We start from the raw sequence: 21,771 nt of genomic DNA on the forward strand, positions 1-21,771 counted from the left end.
GAAAATCTGCAGATAAAAAAGTATACACTTGTAGAATAGGGGAAGAAAGAAGAAAGATCTGAGGGGAAATCCTGGAGGTTGTGAGGTCACAAGACTCAGCACGGTGTTGTTTTTGCATCACTGGTACATGAGAAAATGGGAGACTCTGATGCAATATTCACTTCCACTGAAACTACAATTATACTGAAAACCCACGTGACCATAGTCTATTTTCATAAGCACTCAATGACTGGACAAAACACCAGTGAGAAGAGAAAAGGCTAAGGAGAAAGTGCAGCCAGCAAGAAGTCAGGCTAAGAAGAGTTGTGACTAGGATTTCTCAGCTCCACATATGGCAATTGATGGGTAAAAAACTGTGAAAGAGCCAAGGCTTCTGAAATCTCTGCTCTTTTTATTAAACTGCAATCTGTGAGTTAAATTATTTTCATCAAGGTCAAAACTCTCAATGAGAAAATTTGGGGCATTTCAGGATGTTATTTTCACCAATTAATTTCCTCTTTCTTCTAGTCATTCACACTTGGAATGGCCATCTGTGATCTGACCGTCAAACTAGGTCAAGTCTCCATAGTTTAAACACAGGGAAGACCTTGCTCTGATCCATCTGCCTTTTTAATAACAAAGTCCTCCTCTGCCCTGCGGGAAATGTCTCTGACCTCTAGCCAGTTAGGCAAACAAAGTGATCAATAGAGCGCTCCCTGTGAGCTAAGCATTGTTCCAGCAATCAGTTTCCTGACACTCAAGTTGGATTCTATGCAGTTCCAGAAATGTGTGCTGATGATTCAATTAACAAAAGTTTAATTAACAATTGATAAAGAAAGGTCAGGAGTGTTTATCCAGAAGTAAAAACACTCAGGTCTTACCATCATCCACAATGTCCTGGGCTGCCACAGAGTTTGTGTACACAACCAAATCAGAGAGCTCTCGACACAGCTTCATGGTTTTCCTTCGGCGGCCCAACCTGTAAAACACACCCCGGACTCATGATGTTTTAGAGCTGGAAGAGGTATGGGCTTTATGGTTACTCCACCTTCCCTCCCTGCTCTGATGGAGCCAGGATTAGAACCCAAATGTGATTTTTAGTTCAGCACTGTCTCTACCACAACACTCTACTCGTGTGGCTTTGTTCACCGTTCAGCCAGATTTTATCCACAGTCTCTTCTCCTGAATTTATGAGTTCTGTTGTGAAGGGCTGGATTCCTACCATTACCCAACTGTGGAGTAATACCAGATTGTACCAGGGAAGCACCCTACTTTGGCAGAAGGAGAACCAGCCTAGACTAAGAAGCAAATTATACATCTAAGAGTTCCTTGGACTGCAAGGAGATCAAACCAGTTAATCCTAAAGGAAATGAACTCTGAATATGCATTGGAAGGACTGATGCTGAAGCTGAAGCCCCAGTACTCTGGCCACCTGATGCAAAAAGCTGACTAATTGGAAAAGACCCTGTTGCTGGGAAAGATTGACGGCAGGAGGAGAAGGGGGCAACAGAGGATGAAATGCTTGGATGGCATCACCAACTCAATGAACGAGTTTGAACAAACTCTAGGAGATAGTGAAGGACAGGAAAGCCTGGTGTATGGCAGTCCATAGGGTCACAAAGAGTCAGACACGACTTAGTGACTAGATAATAATACATCTAACAAGAAATACACCAAACTTTCCATAGTCATTGTCATCTAGAGGTATATTTATAGTGATTTTAATTTTCTTCTTTATGCTTTTTCTATTAATACATTCTTCAACTTTTTTAAGACAAACATCACTTACTCTCTCCATATAACTATACAGTATATATCCTATAAACCACTCCCAGGATTTCTTTTCCTTCACAACTTTACAAATTCTACCACTTGCTCTTTGTCTCAGTAAAATTCTCCACAGATTACCACATTCCCTTCACAGAAGCACTTTTCTCCTCCCAGAAAACATATAATCATTAAAAACTTCAGTCCTCATCAAAGATACACAAATTGCCAATAAGAACATGACAAGAAGCTCATTAGTCATTGAGGAAATGCAAACCAAACTAAAATGAGATACCACTTCATGTCTACTAGGTTGGTTATAACCAAAAGGGCAGGTAATAATGTGTGTTGGCAAGGATGAGGAGAAATTGGAATGTTCACACCCTACTGGAGAATTTTAAATGGCTCAATTGCTTTGCCAATATAGTTTGGCAGTTCAAAAAATGAAACAGTTACCATGTGACTCAGCAGTTCCACTTTTAACTATATATCCAAGAGAAATTAAAACCTATATTTACAGAAAAACTTAGAAACGAATGTTCATAGCAGTATTATCTATAATAGCCAGAAGGTAAAAGCAACCTAAATATCCTTCAGCTAATGAACAAATGAAGTGCAATATATTCATACAATGGAATATTATTCAACAATATAAATGATGAAGTACTGATACATTCTACAACATGGATGAATCTTGGAAATATTATACTAAGTGAAAGAAGTCAGACAAAAATGGGCCAAATATGGTAGGATTCCATTTATAGGTAATGTCCAGAAAAGGCAAATCTATAGAGACAAAAAGCAGATTAGTTGGGGGACTTTCCTGGTGATCCAATGGTTAAGACTCTACACTCCCAATAGAGGAGGCACAAGTTTGATCCCTGATCTTGGAACTAAGATCCCTACTTGCCACAGGGTGCAGCCAAAAAACAAAAAAGAAGTAGATTAGTTGGTATCAGGGGCTGGGGGAGAGAGGGGTGGGAAATCTCTCTTAATGGCAGAGTTTCTTTTTGGTGTGGCAAAAATGTTCTGGAATTAGATAGTGATGATATAGATTTATTCACTCTGTCAATATTTACTGAGCACCTAATGGAGATAAAATAGTGAACAAATCAGACCAAAATTCTTATCATAATGATATTTATAAACATTCAACAAAAGAATTAAGGTCAAAATGTGACAATAACTCATTTGAGAAAGAAGACATGAACACAAACAGGAATAAAAATCAATGGGAAGAAAGAGTCCATGTTCCTCCTTTATCATGTAATTAGGAAACTCTGTAGCCATAGGTGAAAAATCTGGTTTTGTGAAAGGAAGTGATTATAAATGAATGTGAGGGAAGCCATGCCTAGAAATGACAAGTAAACCCCCCAAGACACTCCATATTACAGAGAATTTCTACATACAGTTTGCTTTTTTTAATCCTTATCTAAAAATTGAGTTAGTTTATTGAAGTCTCAAAAGGCTACAATCATAGATGCTTGGGCCTTGATAGCTATTACGGGCAAATTTCTAATTGATTTAAGCATGGAACATGACTTTGTGTGATAGCTTCCCTGGCTATTGGGCTTCCCAGGTGTCACTAGCAGTAAAGAACCCACCTGCCAAAATAGGAGACATAAATGAGATGCGGGCTTGATCCCTGAGTTGAGAGATGATTCAGAGTTAAGCCTTTGTCAAACTTATATTTGAGAACATTCACAGAAGAGGTCTCCTGGAAAGTGATTCTATTCTCTTATATCCTTTAGTGTAACTATTTATACATATTGAATTTTCTGTACCCTGAGGGTAAGGACCATACACATCTCCTCTGCCCTTACTAATTAGCTACTATCTTACATATGGACATTCTGTTGAAGTGAGGCTAAAATATAAAATTTAATTCAACACTAAGTGATTCATTCCTACAGGACCTCTATGCTTCCAATTTTGTTTTAGTCTTTCAATAAGGCCACAAGGTGTGTGTATGGGCATGTTTGTATATCTGTCTATCTGTCTATGAAGGATATAATTAATATTCCTTTGTGAGAAGCCTATATCAAATCATGTATCACAATTTGGGTTCTAAAATTATGGTCATTTTACTCATCCCAAATTCTACCGGCAATTATAAAGCAGGTCTCTCTGGTGGCTCAATGGTAAAGAATCCGCCTGTCAATGCAGGAGACGTGGGTTTGATCCCTGGGTCAGGAAAATGCCCTGGAGGAGGAAATGGCAGCCAAGCCCAATATTTTTGCCTGGAGCACCCCATGGATAGAGGAGCCTGGTGGGCTACAGTCCAGGGGGTCACGAGTCAGACACGACTTAGTGACTCAACAGCAACAAGTAATAAAGCAACAGCTGGTATTTTTGAGCACTTAGTTAATTAGGGTAGGGCTCATCAGGCTAAACAGTTGAATTCCTTTAATCCTCACAATGACCCTAAGAAATAGACACAAATGAGGAGCCTATCTAGTCCCCTGTTAAAGTTGGAGGAGCAAGAGTTTGAAGTCTGACTGATTTCAGATCCCCAGCTCTTCACATGTGCTTATCATCTGCCTTCTACTTCAGTCTCTGTGCTAGCTCATGCGGTCCTTCTCTCTTCTCTGAAGATACCTTTTACCTGGCAGCTGGTATAGCCAGCATTTATTAAGAGCCCACTTTGCACCAGGCAGCAAAAGTCCCCTACATATATCATCATCTCATATCCTGATCACATGTCCCACTGCACTGAGCTCTTTACCTTGTGAGCTGATTTTCTAGACACATACAACTAGCTAGCCAAGCTGATGGGGATAGAGAGGTCCTGGGAGCCTGAGTAAGAAACATGGGGAGCTTTCTTACCGGTATAGCTGACCAGTCTCCTTGCCAGGATTCTGCTGTAAGTCCTCCTCGTCATCAGTACTGTAAGGTTTAGACCGTGATTTAGTGGTTTTCTGCCAGAAAAAAATCAGAAAAAATTAACATAAACTCATTGCATCAGGTATGTCTACAATATACAGAGAATGAAATGAACTTTAAGATACACGCAAACACACAAGGACAGTAACCTGGAGAAAAATAATTGACCAAATATTTCAGCTTGCCTTAGCAACAGGCATTTGTTGCTTAGGCACTAAGCCATGTCTGTCTCATTTGGGACCCTATGGTCTGTAGTCTGCCAGGCTCCTCTGTCCACGGGATTTCCCAGGAAAGAAAACTGGAGTGGTGGCCATTTCCTACTCCAAGGGATCTTCCCTACCAGAGATAAAATCTGCATCTCCTATGGCTCCTGCATTGGCAGGCAGTTTCTTTACCACTCACCCACCCGGGAAGCCCAATAAAAAGAGTGTCTTTGGCCAAAATTATTTTAAAACAATCAAGGCAAAACTGAGGGTCTCATACTGTGAAACTGACTTCTAAGGCACATAAAATGTAGGTCTTAGACTATTAGTCATGCATTAAAGGTTCCTATGAGGGGTAGGGTCAAGTTGTAATATTTATTTAAATGCTTATAAGGGATAAAGTATCCTCATACAGAAAGCTCATTGTTCCTTTTGAATTACTCACGAAAGGCAGATTTCATTTTAAGAAAAAGACAAGCAGTAATTTTTAAAATGAATAACTACCATTCCTGCTTTTGTTCAGTATGGACTCAAAAACTCATCTAAGTCAAACTGTTCTTTTGAGATTTTGACCCATTTGAATTTCTAGAGCAGAATGATTATTACCGACGGGATTCAGGCTGAAAGACTGTAGGACTAACTTGATGTCTTTGGACAGATTAGCTGTTAGACACAAAACCTCTTAGCAATGATGCAGTTTCATCCCCACAACACTGGAAATAAACCCAATATTTGGCAACACATATCTCAGCAACACAAATAATGGGGAGGGACCCTAGTAACTGTAGAAAACCATGTCACCAAAAACTCAGCTTCTGCAAACAAAGGTAAAACTTTTAGACAAGTACCCTGGACATCCAGGGAACATGTCTTAGAAAAGGGAAGGGACTCCATCCCCACATTACTATGGAACTAAATTGCCTTCCAGATTTTCTCACTCACAATCAACAAAAAAAGCAAGCTACGCCATTGGCATAAATGCAGTCCGATCTACGGCACTGACAGCAGGCACCAATTTAGTCTGGAGCCTTATTAGGTCTTGGTTATGCCTTGAGGACCACCGTGTACAGAGTCCAAGCATCTGATGAGCTCACGTTTCAGACTGGCCTCTCACCATACTGATAAATCACTCAATCTCTCAAGTTTCCTATTGTACTTTTTCTAAAGGGCAGAAAAATAACACCTATTTTAAAGGATTATTATTTTTGTGATGATTAAATAAGATGGCATGGAAAGTTGTATAAACTTTGTATAAACTTTCAGGTTAAAATACTATTAACTTTTAAAAAAAATAATCTATAAAATCTTGAGGACATTCATTCTTATGACTTAAGACATAATAAAGTCCGATTCTGTAGCAGCTGAAGTAATCCCTAAAAGCTTTACTTTGGAAAATAATTTTAATTTAAATGAGTAGTTGTAATCAAGAAATGAAATATTCTTCAATTCCATATGTAGTTAGTAACTTGAAGAGTTACAAAATTAATAAATCTATTTCTCAGGTTCATCTTAAAATATAAAATGCAAAAAGCAGAAATAAGTAATAATAATCAACGACAGGTATTTGGAGAAACGATGATATATTTTCTTTATATAAAGTTTTGACACATCATCATTAGCATACCATATAATCAGTTTTCATCTTACTTTTTTAAGGTTTTGCATGTTGAACTCTTTAGAGAGATCATCTTTCAACGGTTGCATGATTGTCCACTGTGTGAATGAATCATAATTTACTTAAGCAGTCTATATGGGAGAACATTGTTATTGTTTTCAGTATATTATGACTATTTTGTCCAAACTTTTAATAAATTATCCTATTGATGGGCAGGAAATTCTAGATACAACGTTCTTTAAAGTACAAGAAATGGCCTTGGGAAACCTCATGCATAAAGTTCATCACTTAATAACTGATTTCTTATGTAACATGTTTTACCTTTTTATTGACGTATCACACACACTTAGAAAAGTACAAGAACCGTAAGTATACAGCATGATGGCTTTCCACACGTGAAACCACCCAAATGAGGAAATGGAATGTTATCTGCCCCAAAGTCTTCAGATTCTCCCACTTGGTCATCACCTTCTCCCCAGAAGTAACTAAAACTATCCTGACTTTAACCCCATAGTTGTTTTTTTTTTTTGCCAATTTTTGAGGTTCACATAAATGGACTCAAAGTATATGCACTCTTCTGGGTCTGGCTTCTTTTGCTCAATGTCTTATTTACAAAGATCACACTATTGCATGTAGTTGTAGTTTTGTCATTCTCATTGCTGATATTCTCTTACACAAATACACCGTCATTTTTATTCATTCTATTGTTGATAGACATTTGAACTGTCTCCTATTTGTACTATTACAAATAAGGCCCCTATAAATATCATTGCTTCAGTCTCATGACACACACCTCACAATAGAGCTGATAAGCCGCTTATGGTTCATAGAGCGGCTGAGTAGATACTGTGAGGGTGTTATTGTGGAGGATGTATGCAGAATCTCAACATTATTCTAATTTACATTTCCCAGGACTGATCAGGAGAGTACCTTTTCCATATCAGTCACTTGGATATCTTCTCTTGTGAAGCACAGTTAAGTCTTCTGCTCATTTTTTAAAAATTAGGGTGCTTTCTATTGATTTGTAGAGATTTTTAAAAATATATTCAGGATGTAAGTTCTTTGTGTAATACGTGTAGTGAAAATATTATTTCCCAGTATGCTATTTGTTCTTTCATACTTTTGACGAACAGAAGTTCTTAAATTTTAAAGTAGTTTCACTGTCAATCTTTTCCTTTTCTGGGGTCCTGTTTAAGGAATCTACCGTTATTCCAAGGTCATGATGACATTCTCCTGTTACCTTCTAGACTCTTTAAATTAACTGAGTTATGCACACTTATCACTCTTAATTCATTTACCTTATGCTTTCCGAAGTTGGTCATGAGGGATCGTCCATGTGCTTTCTTTCCACTTTCCTTTGCATCTGGATGCTGAGTAAATAAAGCATAAAATGATTGTTTTTCTTCTTTGTTTTTGTTTCTTCCTCAATTCTGGTGGAAGGGCATGGGGCCCCTCTCTCCTTCTACCTCCAGGTGGGCAGCAAGCAGGTGCTGCTCATTTCTTCTTACTCTGCCCTCCACTTCCCTGCAGGTATTGTGTCTGTCTTCAGAGAGGGGGACACACAGGCTAGAGGTCTCTGCTCCAGAGGACAGAAAGCCACCCTGCTAAAAGGGTTTAGACTCTGATCCAATTGCCATCCCTACAAATATGTATTAGGTGATTCACGTGATCTAAGGGGAGACCTATAGGCCCTCCCTGCCCTCCCAGGACTTCCAGCTGAACAGAGATCATCTCATAAAAGGGAAGAATGTGGGTGAGCAAAACCACCCCAAATCAAAAGGTCAGGGAGAGCAATACATATATATACAGAAACTAATTAAAGATGCAGTTCAGAAGCAGGAGGCTGGGTTGGGGAAAGAGGCAGTTCAGAAAATGCTGGAGAAGGGTGGGTAGCAGGTTTACGAGTTTATACATATTGGCTGGTTTATATGTATTGACTGCCTTTGAAGATCTATTAAAGCTGATCATTAACTCTTCAAAAACCCTGGAATTAAGAAAGTGGTTCAGATGTGGTATAGAAGTAACTCTGCTCTCCAAGTTAGAAGACACAACTGTGCCACCAAGCAGTTACAGAGGCTTTGGCAAAACTCACTCTTGACCTCAGTTCTCTTATCTGTGAGTTGGGGGGAGGAATACACCAATTAAATCTGAGTTCCTTTCTAGTTCTAGTAGCTCATCCCTCAGTAGGAGAACATGTCATCTATTGTCCAAAACAGGACTCTGAAGAGTGAAATGGGGTACATTTAGTAATGACACTGGGGCAACAGGTATGAAGCAGGGCAGTCTCAGACAGGTTGAGGTATAAGGTCATGCATTTAACAGGCACCTACTATGCCCCAAGGACTATGCCAAGTATATTACATATATTCTCTAATTCTAATATATACAACCATCCCTAGAGACAACTGTAATTAAAATCCCAGTTTTGCAGATAATAAAAACTAAAGTATAGCAAAGTTAGATAACATGCCCAAAGTTGCAAAGCCAGTTGATGATGAAACAGGGATTCTGTATAGTTCTAAGTCTCCTGTCTGACTTGCTACCTCTCCCTTACTCTATATCCCCTCTTTATGTAGAAGCATATACAAACATCTCTCCCCAACTTGACCTCTCCTTGAGCATCAACACCATACCATTAATTGAATTAATGGATCAGACATCATGCTAAGAACTTGACATGTACACAAGGGAGACAGCAAGCAAGAGAGGTGCAGACCCTGTTTCTCCCTGGGCTTGCACTCTAATGATGGACACAAATGGTCATAACACACTTGAACAAGACTATGATGGCGAAGTTTCAGCATGCTGCCTCATGACAGAGAAGGCGGATCAAGAGGGACTTCTAAGGGGACATGTTACAAAAGCTGAAGCCAGAGACAGGTAGACATTGTCTACATGATGTGAAAAAGAAGGGTGCTGTGGCCAAGGAAAGTGCGAACACAAAGGCCAAATGCTATAAACATGGTACCTTCCAGGAAACCAAGTGGGGTGTGTATGTTTATATCATACACAGGCATTAGCTGATCAGTCAGAGCTGGGGTTGGATCATCTTTTGGGCTATAGCTTGCAATGTGAACTTTATCCTCCAAGCTATGAACAGCATTTGAATGGCTTACAATAGAAAAATAACATGGTCAGACACACATTTCTGAAATGTCACTATGGTAGTAGTTGTATTAATGAGAGAACGGAGGGAGTGGGACCTTGGGAGAGCTGAAAAAGTCTTTTTAAGGACCAATTAAGGCTACCCAGATGACTGGAACTGGGATGTGAAAAAGGGGTGGATTCAAGGACTCAAGGTAGGCATCCTTCCTGTATATACTAAGTTCTTCCAGTGTGAAGGATGAGAGTTCATTGTTCTTTTATGTCAGGGATCTCCAGGAAAAAGATGGCACAGTAGCACACACTACTGCACTGCTGGGCGTGATCCGGGGGGGCAGGGAGCTGGAGTGAGCGTCGTCCTGAACCCCACAGCACGTTCTCAGGCTTGGCTTCACATATGCATATATATGTATCTGACACAGATGGGCTTCTCTCGACAGTAACTTGTCTTTGCTGGCCCACTGAGTCAAAACCATATTTGAAAAACTAACACAACAGCAGGGTTAAAAATCTTAACACTTTGTAGTCAGTTTAAGTCACAGTCTCCATTTACTTTATGCAAGTCTAATGCATTCTTGCAGTCACCCAGATTTAAGGGAGAGTAAAAAATAAGAAAAAGGAGGATGAGCTTTGTCCTACCACATATCTGAAATCTGAAGTCCCCTGCCGTCTTACTTGATGAGGAAATTAGCATTCGGATCTCTTCCATGAAAGAAAGATGAACCTGTTTGTCTCTTCAAAAATCTCTAAGACCTGCTGTTGCCTTTCCAGTTGGGATGATCTAGGATGGAGCAAAGACTTCTCCAAAAGCATAAGGGGAAGTGATTGGTCCAGATTAGCCACAGAGAATTCACCAGGAACAAGAAGCAGAAATCAAGCTGGGCAAACCAAATGTGATTTGACAGACATATGTGTGGTTGAAAATAGAGGATGGAGGCCAGGGAGGAAGGGGTGAGGCTTACAGCTATTTACAGAAATGTTTAAGAAAATGAAAAACTGTATGGTAAACTGTAGGGCAGTGATGCTGTAATTGACATTCTGTTTGTCCTCCAACAATTCGTTCTGCCCATCCAGCACGGAGTTTCAGAAGTACCAGTTCCAGGGATAGGTGGTCATTGGCATCAGCAAGCCAATGTTATCCTATATCCACGCTGATCTACTGTTCCAAGGAGAACATATACACAGGGTCACAGGGATCAGCTCGGGGTCATCACGTGAGCTAAACTGCCCATCCAGAACTCAGTATAAATTCTGGTTTGTTGGATGAGGCACATTGACTGTCTCACTCTCTCTGGGCCTGGACCAAGAAACGTGTAGTTCAGGGGCCTGCTGGCAGTCACCCTGCAACCACCAGGAGAGGGGAAACCAGACAGAGGATGATGCTAATTACATGGTAGCTAGAACAGAAAGACATGTCTTTGATGACCCTGCTTAGCCTCTGAATTAAGCCCATCTTGAAGGCCATTCTGCAAATGAACTTGCCACTTACCTAACCTAATACCTTTCTTCATTATTTAAGCCACTTTGAATGAGGTTTTCTATGTTTGGAAGCAAAACAGACCTGAAAAGCAGCAAGGTGTTTGAATGGCTGGACTTCTGTAGGGTCTAGAAAGTAACCACCAATGCTGAGTGGTCACTCAGATCCAAGGGTGATGAGCTTCCCTCTGCTGGGGCATGCTGAGCCCTGGAGGACAGAAAGCAGTAGCAGGGGAGGCTGCTATCAGCTAAGCTAGAGACCACATGGATCTCCTTTGAGCCAGAATAAATGCCCTCAATGTCCTGCCATGATAACATCAATAAACCCACCATCTCTCTCCCTTGCTCATTTGTACTTTATCAGAAGGCAGAATAAAAATCTCACCCAGAGCCTAAACCATTCATTCATTCAACAACTATGTCCCAGGCACTAGACAAGTCAGAAAAATAATGGTTATCAAGACTGGCATGGTTCCTGCCTTCATGAGATCTTATAGTCTAGTTGAGAAGATAGATATTGAACAAGTAATTGCAAATAAACTTCTTTAAAAAGAAGATACAACAGACTACCATCAACAATATAAAAGGGATAACTAATGTAATCTAGGGGTCAAGGCAAGACTCATTCAGAATACCACATAGACGCTGGAATTTAAAAGCCTAAGTAGAAGTTAGCTAGAGTAGATATGGGAATGGAGTGTTTCAAGTAGAGAAAATGGAAAGTGAGGAAGACCAAGGCAGTTAAATCATTGTGGCTGGTGTGACAATTGTGGATGGTGGTGTGACAGGGGAAATGGGGAGATATGAGACTGGAGAGGTAGGTGAGAATGCAATTATGTTGGTTCTTGAAAGCCCAGTTAAACAGTCTGTCATTTATCCCAAGCATAACAGGAAGCCACTGAAAAATTCTGAATAGTCGAGTGACATGATCAGATTTGCATTTTTTAAATCTCTTGCTGATTTCAGAGAGGAGATTAGATTGAAAGAGGGCAAGAGAAGTCTAAGTGAGAGTTGACATTGGCCTGAATGAGGACATGCCATGGAGAAGAGAGGTGGACAGAGACACAGTTAGGAGGTGTGATCACAGGGCACGGAGGCCGCCGGAAGGAGCCCTCAACCTCCCCCAAGCAATCACCGGGAGGGTGACTGCAGGGACACGGGGCTTTGTCCCAGGGATCCCAGTGAAGCAGGTCCACCCCCACCCATGCACTTTAATCTATTATTCACTATTTCTAACATCATTTTGCAGGAGGAGACTTTCATTTTTCCAGCAATATAAGGGTAGAAATGGAAGAAACTGGAGAAGCATTCCAAAAAAAGACAGATGATCAGAAACAAAGCATAAGGTGCTTTCTTTTTCCTGCCGAAGACAAGTACAAGAGGGAACTGTATACCTGCTTCAGCTGTGCATTTAAGCCTTCATGCGTGGCCTTCAGGAGTGCCCTCACTGTGAAACTATCAGGATCTTCCTTGTCTCGAATTTGAGATTCTTTTAACAGCGACTCCAGTTTTTTCCTTATGAAAGATTCCACCTGATGCTCAGTGGTCCCATTATTCTGCAAAGAATTAAGCAATGGAAATCATGTCTCTTAAGAAACACAGAGTCACTTAGAACACACCCTTCACTCAAACCAGCATTGCTGCTATAACTTCTCTCTCAATTACCTGTAAGGAGTTAAGCTTATTGTACCAGTTTTGTCCATCTCCCGCCAGCCCTCCACCAATCCCATAAAATAATGACGACTATGGCTGCATTCAACTTTCAGCAACCTTATAGTGTTATCATCATTTCCATTTCAGAGATATAGAATCTGATGCTTAGAGAAGTTAAAGAAGTTGATCCAGGTTACAAAGCTAGTAAGTAACTGAGGCAGGATTCAAACTTGGGTCTTTTGGAGACTAAGTTTTCTATATCTATTGGGTTGACTGAAAAGCTAGTTTGGATTTTTCCATATGATGTTCTGGAAAAACCTGAACAAACATTTTGGCCAACCTAATACACAGGTAAATTTGAGCAAGAATATGCTACTTAAATCACTTCTTTCACTGAGGGGAAAAGAGTGCTGTAGAAATCTCTGGAAGCAAGGATTATTCTGAGATAAAATTTCTTTCCTATCTCTGTACCACTGTGTAATTGGAGGGAACTCACTATTGACCTGGGCCATGACTAGGCACCGTAATTACTTTAAGATGACAACTAACTTCAACTGTTTTGGATAAAAAAGATCTGCTTGTGTCCAGATGATAACTTGTACAATTTTGAGATGATCAAGGAACCCAGATTTCCTAGAAGTCTGCTTAGCAACACAGCTTTTTGGTCCCCTGTTCTACCTGAAACCAATGGCCCAAGCCCTGCTCACCTCTCCTCTGCCTCTCAGCTCCTAACCCCTCTCCCAGTGTCCAACATTCTTCTGTGAACTCATCAACCACTTGTTAGAGGCCAACCCATCCAAAGCCAAGGAACACTCCTCTGCCAGAACAATTCCCCTAGTCCTCACTAAAAGTTTAAGACTCATTTTTCTGCTTGCAAATTTGTTACTAAGTGGTTATTATACTTAAAATACAGAACAGGCAGTTTTTCAGTAATACATTCATTTTCACAAAATCTTGTAAGGGCAAAGCAATATAAATACAAAGGGAAATTGGGGGAAAAAAAGCCTACATCAGGAGAGGTTATTGAATTTCCCTGTATTAACATCATGTATGAATATCTTTAATATACCCAGTGAATGATGCACTGGAGGCCCTCAGGCCCTGCAGGAGATGCAGAGATAGAAAAGAGCTGGCCCTTGACATCAGCAAAGACCCCATTAGGCTAACAAAGGCATGTCCTCAAATAACCTACCTTGGTCTGCACCGTTGCCTGCAAAAAGCACAAATGACCACACCACAGTGGTTCTGAGAAGGAACATGGCATTTCTGCCTGAGTGACAGCAAAGACCTCATAGAAGGGGGGGATAGCGGGGAACTCTGTATGGCAACTAAAAACTTCAACAGTGATGAAGAGATGGGCTTTCCTATCACCCATCATTTTAGTAAAGATTTTATATTAGCAAAGTGTGTTTTATGAACACAGGAACAGCTTTGTTTTCATGGAGCAGAAGTTCATGAAAGAGGGTGTGAAGTGAAAGTCACTCAGTCGTGTCCAACTCTTTGAGACCCCATGGACTATACAGTCCACGGAATTCTCCAGGCCAGAATACCGGAGTGGGGAGCCATTCCCTTCTCCAGGGGATCTTCCCAACCCAGGGATTGAACCCAGCCAGGTCTCCCACATTGTAGGTGGATTCTTTACCAACTGAGCTATCAGGGAAGTCCCCATGAAGGAGGGTAATGGTGGATAAAACTGAAAAAGTACTTTGGGGCCAGGCTGTGAGACAAGTGAAAGCCAGCAGTCAAGAGGTATGGAACTGCTGAGACACTCTGAGTAGACAGTGTCTGGATCACATTGTAGAAGTAATATTAACCAGGCAGCGTGTGCAGAAAGAGGAAAGATACCTACAGGTGAAAAGCCAGGCACATCAGTTCCCACTACGAGCATTAAGGCCAATGTGCTGCTGGGGGATTTCATAAAGATGACAGAGTCTGAGAGCATTTTGCGAAAACAAACACACACTGAGCTGTTACATGCGAGATGAAAGCAATGATAAGGCACAATCCCACTGTCACAGAACTCTCAGCGTCACCGAGGAGACAGACACATCAGTGGATAATTACATAACAGGTGCAAGAAGGGTGACAGGTGTAAGGGGTTTCAGGGGTGTGTGGGGGAGGGGAGGAATGCAGCAGAGACTTCCAGGGACAGAGGACACTGGAGCCAGGTCTTAAAAGATGTGTGTGCCTGTGGCTATTTCATGATGATATATGGCAGAAGCCAGCACAACATTGTAAAGCAATTATCCTCCAATAAAATTTTTTTTAAAAATGCAAAAAATAAAAAAGAAGAGTGTATTAGGTTCCTGTGGCTGCTATAATAAATTACCACGTACCTGGTAGCTTAAAGTCAAGAGATGTTTATTTTCTCACAGCATCAGAGGTCAGAACTATGAAAGCAAGCTGTTGTCAGGGCTACATTCAGCCTCTCACAGGCTCTAAGGGGAAACTCCTTCCCTGCTTTTCCATTTTACGGTGGGGCCAAGCTTTCCTTGGCTCATGGCAGCAGAACTCTAGTCTCTTCCTCTGTCTTCACATAGCCCTCGGTGTGCCCCCACTCCTAACATTACTAAAAGGTGGCTGCTCTCACAAAAAAAGATACTTGTCACTGCATTGAAGACTCACTGAGTTAATCCAGAATGATCTCATTTCTAGATTCTTAACCTAGTTACATCTACAAAGACTCTTTTTCCAATTACAGTCATAGTCATAGGTACCAGAGAGTAGGACTTAGACACATCTTTTGGTGCCCACCAATCAACCCACTACGAGGAATAGGAGTTGATAATCTGGCAGAGAGTAGGGTGATAGCATTCCAATGGGAGCAAAAGCCTAGAGAAAACAGTATCAGTGAGAACTAGTAACCACATGAACATGGAGAAAAGAATACTGGGGACACCGATAAAGCAACTAAGACTTTATACGTTGTATTGCGGCTCACAAAGCATGGTCATATGACAATGCTTCCTTTGAGCTGTGCAAGACCCTTTAAGGCTGTGTAGGTCTAGTCCAGTTTTACTCATAAGAGTACAGAGGCAGAAAGATTCAGTGACTTGTCCAAACACACATGAAGTGTGTGAGCTGGAGCCTAAGACTTCCAATTCAAAATCCTGTGTGTATTTCACTACATGGTGCTGCAGAAAAACATTAAGTTTCACTGTTACAGAAAAAGATAAATTTCTGAGTGAATTAATCATGAACAGGCTCATATTTTAGATAATCTTTACTCCTATGTGACACCTGGGAAATAGATCATCACAAACCTACTGGAGAAAAACAGTAGGTTTCACTTAAGGTAAGAAATGAATTGAGAAAGGAAGTCCAGGTCTCAAAGTCCCAACACGTTTCATCAAGTGACCCAGAGTCTGCAGGGAACACATGTGCTGGAAGGTCCAAAGGAGAAAGTGTGTAAGAGCATGAGTGTGCCCAGCGTTGCACAAAAACCCCCCAATAAGCACCAGCTTCCTTCCCTGGCTCAGGGCCATGTGAGGAGATGAATTGTGGCAGTTATGCCCAAACACTTTCACCAGCAGCAAAACAAGGCTAAAAATACAGAGCTGGGCTGACTGGGGCTGGTGAAATAATGAATACTTAATACAAAGGCTATAATTATTCATTTCACATCCTCTCAACATTTGGAGCAGCTGAAGGAATGATATTTCTGCCTGTTGGTCTTTTCCTTCCCTGTGATTTACAGCACGAGAATAAAGAAATGTGTGGCTGAGGTTTCAGTAGTAGATTATCATTTGACCCCAGAACTCAACAGCGCTGCTGAAAGAAAGCTGAGACGGACACTTGACCTGGTGACGTGTCAGCCACCCTCAGCTGCTGCAGGGACCAGAGCAGAAAGCTAGGCCTCTTGCTCTTTGGTTCCCTGACCCCACCAGGGAGAAAGGATGCTGCAGGAGGATTAGGGAGAGGGGAGGGCAGCCCTTCAGTATGGTCTGGGGCAGTTGCCACCTGAGCCCCAGTCAGGCTTCCTAATTGTCATTTCTGAGAAGTAAATATGGCCTAGGAATATTGACCACAAATAAATAAGTCAATCACAAAACACATTCTTGTTTCATCTCCAGCATGATATGAAAAGTGACTGGAAAAAGAGAGGGCTGACCACTTCCAGGCTAGGGAGCAGCCAGAAGCGGGAGGGAGTGGGGCAGAGGGCCGCCCCGTAAAGAGAGACCCCCTCAGACACTGGTGCTCACCTGGGCAGCACACTGCCCTCACCAGGGACCACAGCCCAGACCGATGACAGACTCTCTGGGCTGGGACCAGTGCGGTGGGATTTCTGAAAGCTCTTCTGTCATTCCAATGTGCAGCCAAAGCTGAAGGCCTCTATTTTAAAAACAAAAAGCAAAAACACTGGAATATCTCACCATCCCCAAATGCCTTTTCCCTGCTCCGGACTAGAGCCGCAGACAGGAAGGATAATACATTAGCTGCCCTTTGTGACAGCCTTAGAGCTCTCCAAGCCTGAGTGTCTTGGGCTGAAGAGCAGCTGCCTCTTAGCCATCCGAGGCTCTGCAATGCTCCTTTAGCTACGCCTGCTCCTTTAGCTCCCACTGAAACACCTTCTTCTGCTCAGGACTTGCATTAGCAATAATCAGGCCGCAGCTGCTATTCTTGTCGCTGATTTTAGCTAACATTTATTGAGTGTAAATTATGTGCCAGGCACTGTTCTGAGTTCTTTACTGAGTATGAACTTAACTCAGCCATCATGATAATCATTTTCCTTTTCTTTTCCTTCAGTTAAACAGCAATTTCATTCCTTTAGTACATAGTAAGTCAAAATTATGCAGAGGATGAGAGTGGCTTATATTTCCAACCAGGAGAAGTCACTATTCCTTTTTTTTTAAATTGAAGTATAGTTGATTTACAATATTGTGTTAGTTTCAGAATGGGAAAAAATATTTATAAATGACGCAACCAACAAGAGATTAATCTCCAAAATACACAAATAGTTTGTGTAACTCACTACCAAAAGAAAAAAAAAAAAAACAATCGAAAAATGGGCAGAAGCACTTTGGAAAATATTATGGAGGTTCCTCAGAAAACTAAAAATAGAATTACCATATGATCCAGCAATCCCACTCCTGGGCATATATCCAGACAAAACTATAATTGAAAAGATACATGCACCCTATGTTCATAACAGCAGTATTCATAATAGCCAAGACCTGGAAGCACCCTAAATGTCCATCAACAAAGGAAAAGATAAAGAAGATGTGGTACATGTAAACGATGAAATACTACTCAGCTATAAAAGAGAATGAAATAATACCATTTGCAGCAACACGGATGCAATTAGAGATTATTATACTAAGCAACGTAACAAGACAAATACCATATGATATCACTTGTTGTGATATCTAAATTATGACACAAATGAACCTATCTGTGAAACAGAATCAGGGAAACAGAGAACACACGGGTGGTTGCTAAGGGGGAGGAGGAGGGGAGTTTGGAATTAGCAAACAAATTTTTGCTTTGGTGGGAACAGGAGGGAAGGATGGGGAGTTTGGAATTAGCAGGTGCAAATTGATATATATATATATAGAATGAATAAACAACAAGATCCTAGGATTTCCCTGGCAGTCCAGTGGTTAAGACTCCATGCTTCCACTGCAGGGGACATGGATTTGATCCTCGATCCAGGAACTAGGACCCTGCACGTTGGATGGCCAAAAAATTTAAGAAAGAAAAACCCAAGTTCTACTACATAGCACAGGGAACTAAGATTATCATACTAAGTAAATCAAACAGAGAAAGATGAACATCATATGATATCATACATATCAATTGATTGATTGATACAATAGGGTCTTATAATACAGAGCCAATTGATTGATATCATGTGGGAATCTAAAAAAAAGGATGCAAATGAATTTATTTAGTTTGGGATTAGCAGATTCAAACTGATATATGTACATATACAACAAAGTCCTGGGGCTTTCCTGGCAGTCCAGGTCTAAATAAGTTCTGTTTCCAAATTTATTTAGAAAACAGAAAGGGACTCACAGACAGAAAGTAAACTTGTGGTCACCAAAGGGGAAGGGTGTGCTGGGGGAGGGGTCAATCAGGAGGTTGGGATTCACACACACTACTGTGTATAAAACAGATAATCGACAGGGGCTGTACATCTTAGAGGACTCTACGCAACACTTGGTGTGTAACCTACAAGTGAGAAAAATCTGAAAAACACAGATACATGTATAACTGAATTATATGGTACCTCTAATTTTTTATTTAAGGAACCCCTGTACTATTTTGCATAGTGGTTGCACCCATTTACAGTACGTGATCTGTGAACTTTGAGATGTTCAAGATGGTTTTAGAAAAGGCAGAGGAACCAGAGATCAAATTGCCAATATCCGTTGGATTATCGAAAAAGCAAGAGTTCCAGAAAAACATCTATTTCTGCTTTATTGACTATGCCAAAGCTTTTGACTGTGTAGATCACCACAAACTGGAAAATTCTGAAAGAGATGGGAATGCCAGACTACCTGACCTGCCTCTTGAGGAATTGGTATGCAGGTCAGGAAGCAACAGTTAGAACTGGACATGGAACAACAGGCTGGTTCCAAATAGGAAAAGGAGTACGTCAAGGCTGTATATTGTCACCCTGCTTATTTAACTTCTATGCAGAGTACATCATAAGAAACGCTGGGCTGGAGGAAGCACAAGCTGGAACCAAGATTGCTGGGAGAAATATCAATAAACTCAGATATGCAGATGATACCACCCTTATGGCAGAAAGCAAAGAAGAACTAAAGAGCCTCATGATGAAAGTGAAAGAGGAGAGTGAAAATTTTGGCTTAAAGTTCAACATTCAGAAAACTAAGATCATGGCATCTGGTCCCATCATTTCAAGGCAAATAGATGGGGAAACAGTGAGAGACTTTATTTTGGGGGACTCCAAAATCACTGCAGATGGTGACTGCAGCCACGAAATTAAAAGATGCTTGCTCCTTGGAAGGAAAGTTATGACCAACCTAGACAGCATATTAAAAAGCAGAGACATTACTTTGCCAACAAAGGTCTATCTAGTCAAGGCTATGATTTTTCCAGTGGTCATGTATGGATGTAAGAATTGGCCTATAAAGAAAGCTGAGCGCCAAAGAATTGATGTTTTTGAATTGTGGTGTTGGAGAAGACTCTTGAGAGTCCTTTCAACTGCAAGGAGATCCACCCAGTCCATCCTAAAGGAGATCAGTCCTGGGTGTTCATTGGAAGGACTAATGTTGAAGCTGAAACTGCAATACTTTGGCCACCTGATGCGAAGAACTGACTCACTGGAAAAGACCCTGATGCTGGGAAAGATTGAAGGCGGGAGGAGAAGGGGATGACAGAGGATGAGATTGTTGGATGACATCACTGACTCAATGGACACGAGTTTGAGTAATCTCCAGGAGTTTGTGATGAACAGGGAGGCCTGACGTGCTGCAGTCCATGGGGTCACAAAGAGAAGGATATGACTGAGTGGCTGAACTGAACTGCACCAATTTACATTCCCACTAACAGTGTAGGAAAACTTCCCTTTATCCACAGCCTCTCTACCATTTATTGTTTGTAGGGTTTTTTTATGATGGTCATTCTGACTGATGTGAAGTGATACCTCATTGTAGTTTTGACCTGCATTTCTCTAATAATCAGTGATGTTGAGCATCTTTTCCTGTGACTCTTGGCCATCTGTATGTCTTCTTCGGAGAAATGTCTCTTCAGATATTCTGCCCACTTTTTAATTGGGTTGTTTGTTTTTTTAACATTGAGCTACATGAGCTGTTTGTATATTTTGGAGATTAATCCCTTGTCAGTCAATTTATTTGCAAATACCTTCTCCTATTCTGTGGGTTGTCTTTTTGTTTTGTTTATGGCTTTCTTTGCTGTGCAAAAGCTTTTAAGTTTAGTTAGGTCCCATTGTTTATTTTTGCTTTTATTTTCATTACTCAAAGAGGTGGATCAAAAGGATCTTTCTGTGACTTCTGTGAGAGAGTGTTCTGCCCATGTTTTCCTCTAAAAGTTCTATAGTATCCAGGCTTACATTTAGATATTTAATCCATTTTGAGTTAATCTTTGTGTATGGTATTAGGGAGTATTCTAATTTCGTTCTTTTACATGTATTAATAGCTGTCCAGCTTTCCAACTACCACTTATTAAAGAGACTATCTTTTCTCCACTGTATATTCTTGCTTTCTTTGTCAGAGATTAGGTGACCATAGATGTGTGGTTTATCTCTGGACTTTGTATCCTGTTCCACTGACCTATATCTGAACAAAGAAACTGTATAAGTGCATATACATTAGCATAGTGCTGGTACTAACAGGCTTTCAACAAACTGTTCACATTTAAAAGCTGATTTCAGCTTAGGTATAAAAAAATAACAGTACAATGACAGGCAAATAGCAAAAGGTAATGTTTCTTCAGACTATTAAGCATACATTTTAAAATATTATTAGAGCAACCACCCTTTATATACTTTAAGAAAAACAAAAAGTACTGTTCAAAATGAATACGTCTGGGTTCATACATCTGTGCATACATGTGGGTTTATATACGAGTGTACCTTCATGCTTTGTTATCTTCCCTGTTCCAATGATAGAAAAACAAAGAGAAAAGTCATAAGTTTGTCAAAATAAAATAAACAAGATCACTGCAGATCATAAACGTGTGAGCTCCACATTCACAGAGGGCAAAGGTGACCAAGGATTTAGATCTTATAGTACAATAGAAGCTAAAGGTGCTCCACATGCTTTGGGAGATTAGAGCTGTCTCACAACGTGAAACCAAGGTGGTGAAGAAAACTGGAACGGGAGCCTTACTTACGGGCTTACGCGTGCTCAGTCGCTCAGTTGCGTCCGACTCTTTGCGACCACATGGACTGTAGCCCTCCAGGCTTCTCTGTCCATGAGGATTCTCCAGGCAAGAATACTGGAGTGGGTTGCCATGCCCTCCTCCAGGGGATCTTTGCAACCCAGGGATTGAACCCTTATGTCTTATGTCTCCTGTAATGGCAGGCGAATTCTTTACCACTAGCACCACCTGGGAAGCCCCTCACTTATAATAGGAAGCAATAAAAAAATTACTGTGAGGAAGATT

The 21,771-nt window shown here is 40.8% G+C and overlaps 1 protein-coding gene and 1 long non-coding RNA gene across 4 annotated transcripts in view; both read right to left on the reverse strand.

Moving 5' to 3' along the window:
• Positions 1 to 21,771, reverse strand: part of PLCH1 (phospholipase C eta 1) — a 227,659-nt gene that overhangs the window by 23,510 nt on the left and 182,378 nt on the right. For all 3 annotated transcript variants that reach the window (XM_043875364.1, XM_043875363.1, XM_043875362.1), the window contains exons 12-15: positions 12,420 to 12,581; positions 7,746 to 7,817; positions 4,573 to 4,664; positions 861 to 958 (exon numbers count right to left, since the gene is read on the reverse strand). In XM_043875364.1, the coding sequence (XP_043731299.1) occupies positions 861 to 958; positions 4,573 to 4,664; positions 7,746 to 7,817; positions 12,420 to 12,581 (424 nt within the window). The remainder of the gene's footprint in view (positions 1 to 860; positions 959 to 4,572; positions 4,665 to 7,745; positions 7,818 to 12,419; positions 12,582 to 21,771) is intronic.
• LOC122676056 lies at positions 16,648 to 19,107 on the reverse strand. Its single transcript, XR_006335405.1, has 3 exons — positions 18,968 to 19,107; positions 17,129 to 17,131; positions 16,648 to 16,658 (listed from the first exon to the last, which is right to left on the reverse strand). It is a non-coding gene; the product is annotated as an uncharacterized LOC122676056 (long non-coding RNA).

This window comes from Cervus elaphus, chromosome 19, assembly GCF_910594005.1.
Source record: "Cervus elaphus chromosome 19, mCerEla1.1, whole genome shotgun sequence".
NCBI lineage: Eukaryota > Metazoa > Chordata > Mammalia > Artiodactyla > Cervidae > Cervus > Cervus elaphus.